Source organism: Musca vetustissima, unplaced genomic scaffold (genome assembly GCF_032173495.1).
Source record: "Musca vetustissima isolate MV318-11 ecotype Yass unplaced genomic scaffold, APGP_CSIRO_Mvet_v1 utg29936, whole genome shotgun sequence".
NCBI classification, from domain to species: Eukaryota; Metazoa; Arthropoda; class Insecta; order Diptera; family Muscidae; genus Musca; species Musca vetustissima.
Window position 1 is genome coordinate 9,228 of NW_026873550.1, and position 5,140 is coordinate 14,367.

Below are 5,140 nucleotides of genomic sequence, written 5' to 3' on the forward strand. Positions count from 1 at the left end.
TCTATAATTTGTATGCCTATATCTTCAAATCATCATCCAGATTTTATGCAGTGATATTCAATTCTGAATTTTGAGTTTGTTGCGTAAATATAAGTGAAACCACGGCATCATTATCCATGGTAGTCTCATGCGGACATATGATTTCAATTGGTTCATAATTTTACTTTTGACAACATTCAGCTTCAAAATTTAAATGAAAATATTCTCCGCACAATGTTTTGATGTTCCCTACTTCTGTTATGTCTAAATATAAGTTGTAACATGTACATATATCTCGAAAACAATATAGATCAACAAATGGAGATATTTATCTTATTGAAAACTGGTCCTAATTAACAAATATGTATGTTAGTAGATAGCATGTATATCTATATGGAAGTATAAAAAGAATTATCCAACATAAAATATTTAATATCTTTTAAGAAATGCATACAATTTTATATAATTTATTTTTCATATATAGTTAGTTAGTTGGCTAGCTAGGGAATTAGGTAAAAATTGCCGTCAGAGTAGGGGAACGTGCAAAACGTTTCAGTTGAAATTCGAGAATTTCATTTGCAATTTTAAACAATTCATTTGTTTTTCAAATAATTCCATACAAAATTCAAATTGTTTTCAGTTACATTTTAAATTCACACAATTTAATTTCGAAATTAGTGTATCATATTTATAATTGTAATAATTCGATTTTTTAAATCACAACTACAATAATTTGGATTATTATGAAAATTATGAATAACATTTGAAATAGTTCGAAATTTGAATGAATTACAATTGGAATTCTCGAATTAACTTTTTACAACGAAATGGTCACCAAAAATTTTTTTCAAATGAAGCCTTGGTACCATGGCTGTAAACTTGGTACAATAACAATAGGTAGGTTAATGGTACCTGCTGATTAAATGCTTTTGCGTGGTGCTCCATTTCTGTCTAACCAATAACTCTATTTGTAGATGTGATGTCTTGAACAAAAATGTCTTTAAAAATACAAACACAAATTAAAAATATTTTAAATTTCAAGTGGATTTGAAAATATATTCAAAATGACCCATATTTTTATAGGAGCCAAAAGTGGTGTGGTGTGATCACGATCGCCGACACAAGGAAACATTAAAGTGTAATTTAGTTTCAAATTATTTTTAATTCTGTTGCAGGGGACATCGACTGAAGAGGCAACACCGATTTTACTCCCACCACTGTATCTGTGTTTTGAGCTAAACTACCAAGACATCTAGGCTTGCGAATCTGACATTAAAAGCCAAAATATCAAAACATCTGAAAACAGAAACATATTCAAAACGACGCGGACACACAATAAGCCAGACAAATCACCTCCAACTCCGACTATTGGAAAACGAGAAAACTTCATGCAGACAACATATTCCAGCACAAAGACCAAGCGGCCGATCGCACAGATCTTGACTAAGAGCTGCAGCAGCAACAGATGCTAAGCAACATCTACAGATGACGCTTATGTAACCAATCCAGGCAATTTACCACTGGCAAGCAAGCAATCCGCCGAAACAGAAAATTACTTTAACTATCTGACGACGCCATACACCGTGTTGATATTTAAGCAATATAAAGGAAACCAATCCACGGCACAGCATTGTGTGCTCATAACGAATGGGGAGAGGAATCTGCACCGATACGGACAGCGGCAATCGGAATGACTTACAGGCGGCAGAGGCAATATGCAACAATGTCAATCAATATATGGCCACGCATGACTCTCAGCAGCACGAAATTAACTTACTGAGTGGCCGTTCTTTGGGCTTGCGACGTCAACCCACCAGGTATCCACACGGCGTTGCAGTTTGCGTGCAGACAATCGCTGATGTGGCAGAGGCGCAGGCACATCACCACCATCATTGTGGTGATTATTCGCGGGCTTCCACGTTGCGGAGCTCAAGTTGGGATGGCAAAGTGGATGGGAAATGTCATTTGGATGGGAGTAGGGCACAACAGAAGCAACAGCAGCAACAACAACAATTGAATCTCAAATGCCAGGTGGTTGGAATGTTCAACAGCCCCGTTGAGAATTTGGCCGAATTGCAGGTGCGCCGCCATAAATACCCTCTCACCGGCAACTACTATCTTGACTCACAAGAAGCTGCGACGAAGACATCGTTGATGACACTTCAGTTCGCAAAACGCTTCTGCAAATGGAGGTACTTGCGATGGCCTTTGATATTTTCAGCCAGCGTTTTGGTATTCTTCGGCCTGATAACCTACAGCATTTGGCTGCATGACATCAGCGTTGCCAGAGAACGGTATGTACAACAGAAAAAACAAAGCTATGAGGATGATGCGATTGAAACAAAAGGGACTGCAAATGCCACGCCCCCTGACAACAGCACGGCCCGGGTAACAGCCAGAGAGCCAGTAACGAAAAGTAGTCAAGTGATGCGAGAATCTACAATAATGCGTACATTGAGCTCGAGATCCCGGAACAGGCCTAAGCAACAAAAACTGTCCACCACAGTCTATGGTTCAACCAAAGGTGCTGGCTCATGGGATAAGCAGCGCAAGGATTTTCATCTCGAATCTACGACAATGGCCGAGGAATCCACAACGATGATTTCGGAAGGGGCGGCTTTTGTCCCAGCAAATGTTTTACGATTTACCTCTGGTCACCAAAATAGCTTTGGTGTTCCTATTGAGGAGGACGAACGCATTCTTCGGCTAATTGACGGAGTACGTATGCCCATTTTCATATATATTATATTCGTATGTTCTATTGACTTCAACGTTCACAGCTATTTCCCGGTCATGTACCCCCTCTAACAACTGCTGCCTATGTTGAATCCATGACCAAAGTATCGCCCACCATTCCGCCGGTGAGGCACAGCAAACCCACCGACCCAATGATGTTGACTGCCACCAAATCAACAAATACTTTGGATAACCGCTGCTACTCAACTTCCCTACAAATGTGTCAGGGTGTTTTGGAATATGATTTGACATATAACATTTCAGGTCACACCATGCCGCCTGACCTCAAGGACTACCAGTTGATGGTAAACTCTAATTGTTCCGCCAGATCTGTCGAATTCATTTGCGCCGTTTTGGAGCCAGAGTGTACACCCACACATATTGGTTTTCTGCCGCCATGTAGGAGGATATGTAAAGGTGAGGTCCAAGTTCATGTGCCTGTACTATCATATATATGGAATGCTTTTTCTTAGCCATTCGTGAAGCTTGCTCTGAAGTTATAGCTAACTCAGATCGTCTGACAGAAACATTCGATTGCAGTTTGTATCCAGACTCGAATGACCCTCAACGTTGCGACGATCCCACCCGGAGGAAGAGTTACTGTTATGACAACGAATTGGAATGTTACGATAACTCCTGCATCCCCAAACAGTGGCAGTGCGACAACATAAAGGACTGCTCGGAAGGAGAAGATGAGGACAATTGTTTGTCATGCGATCGGCCGGACGACTTTCGTTGCCGCTCAAATGAAAAATGTGTACCTGATACCTCACGATGTGATACCAAATATGACTGTTTCGATGGTTCCGACGAGGAGAATTGCAGTGATTTCGACAACGAGGACAGTTCTCGGTTCGACGAGGATGTCATCAATGCTTTCCCAAGAGTATTTTCGTACGCCAGCATTTTCCTTCCAAATCAAACCAACGACAGCCTGTACACATACATAACCGCCACAACAGACGATCAGAATCCGCCAAGCCCACTACAGCTGCACGGTACTGGCAATCACACCATTGGAATATCAAAAGAAGAAGTTACGAATGCGGTGCCATCGGATGGACTAAAGGGTTTCTGTAAGTATAACATACATCATTTAAATTCTCCGAATTTATTTTCCACATGCACCCACAGTCAATTTTCGCGATAGCAAAGAAATCATGATGACCAGTGATTCCGAAAACAACTTTGAGATATCAGCAACACGTGGAAATCGGTCAACGAGCACAACACCCTTACAGCCAGCCGCTTCGATTCTGGTGGCTGTTAGTACCGAGCCCCCTAATGTGAAGTTAGTTCCGGAAGCGTGTGCTCCGCATGAATTGCGATGCGTTAGCGGGAAGTGTATAACGGTTAAACAGCTCTGTGATAAGGTAAGCCATACACATGTATGCGGCGCTCATATCTGTCTCCAAACCAGAATAGTGTGCATTTGTTTTTCTTTAGTTTTATTCCCAGTATCCCTATCAAGGTGGCCGAATAAGGGTTACATTTTGATTTTATTACATTTCCAGATAAACGATTGTCCTGATGGATTTGATGAATTGATGTGTGTCTACAAGGACCGTACAACGACGGCGCGGAGTCGAGGAACCACAATTATTCCCAACCCTTACACAACACTAGCTGGCAGTAACTCCACCCGATCTGATAAACGGACCATTAGAACCACTATAAAACGAAAAATCAAAGTATAGACAGTGAAATTCGTAATGTGTAACCTTGTTTTTGTTAAATATTTTTATTTATAAAATCGGTTGCTAATAAAATCGTCCATAAGAGTAAGGAAAGATTTTCGGAAAAAAATATTACAATAACCCAACCGAATTCGGATAAAATTACCTTGGTAAATTGTATATTTTCTGACAGAAATCTGTCGAATTCGGATAAAATTACCTTGGTAAATTGTATATTTTCTGACAGAAATCTGTCGGAATTCGAAAAAAAATTGGGAAATTCGAAAGAAAATTTTGTTTTTTGAGAGGAATCGGTCCGAATTCCGAATAATAAATAAAGAATTTCTTCCCTTTATAACTCGGGAATTATTAAAGTAAATGCGAAAAATGTAATAGTTTTGGATTTATTGATATGCCATTGCAACACTTTTCACGATATTGACCTCCAAAGTTTATTTTCGTGGAATATTAAAAAAAAATTGGCAATATTGTCCATTTATACACTGCTGGCCAGAACTAAATCAACTAAAATTGCAAGGTAAATATATGTTGCATAACTTTTTCAAAAATAAATATATCGTGTTGCCGTTTTCAGTTCAAAATCGGGTACTTTATTCACTTAAAAAACGAAAAGCATTAATGAAAAATACTTTATAAAATGAATAATTATTTATGGATATGTCTCAAACAAATCAACCCTACAGTACGAACATATGAGCTCTAAGATTCGATTTTATTCAACTATATCA

At 39.2% G+C, this 5,140-nt stretch overlaps 1 protein-coding gene across 1 annotated transcript; it reads left to right on the forward strand.

Moving 5' to 3' along the window:
* The first annotated feature begins 1,626 nt into the window (after positions 1 to 1,626).
* LOC133326126 (uncharacterized) lies at positions 1,627 to 4,412 on the forward strand. Its single transcript, XM_061534805.1, has 6 exons — positions 1,627 to 1,926; positions 1,981 to 2,697; positions 2,760 to 3,132; positions 3,189 to 3,791; positions 3,850 to 4,088; positions 4,230 to 4,412. Exons 1-6 carry the CDS (start codon positions 1,627 to 1,629, stop codon positions 4,410 to 4,412), a joined length of 2,415 nt encoding a protein of 804 aa, XP_061390789.1.
* Positions 4,413 to 5,140: the final 728 nt, after the last annotated feature.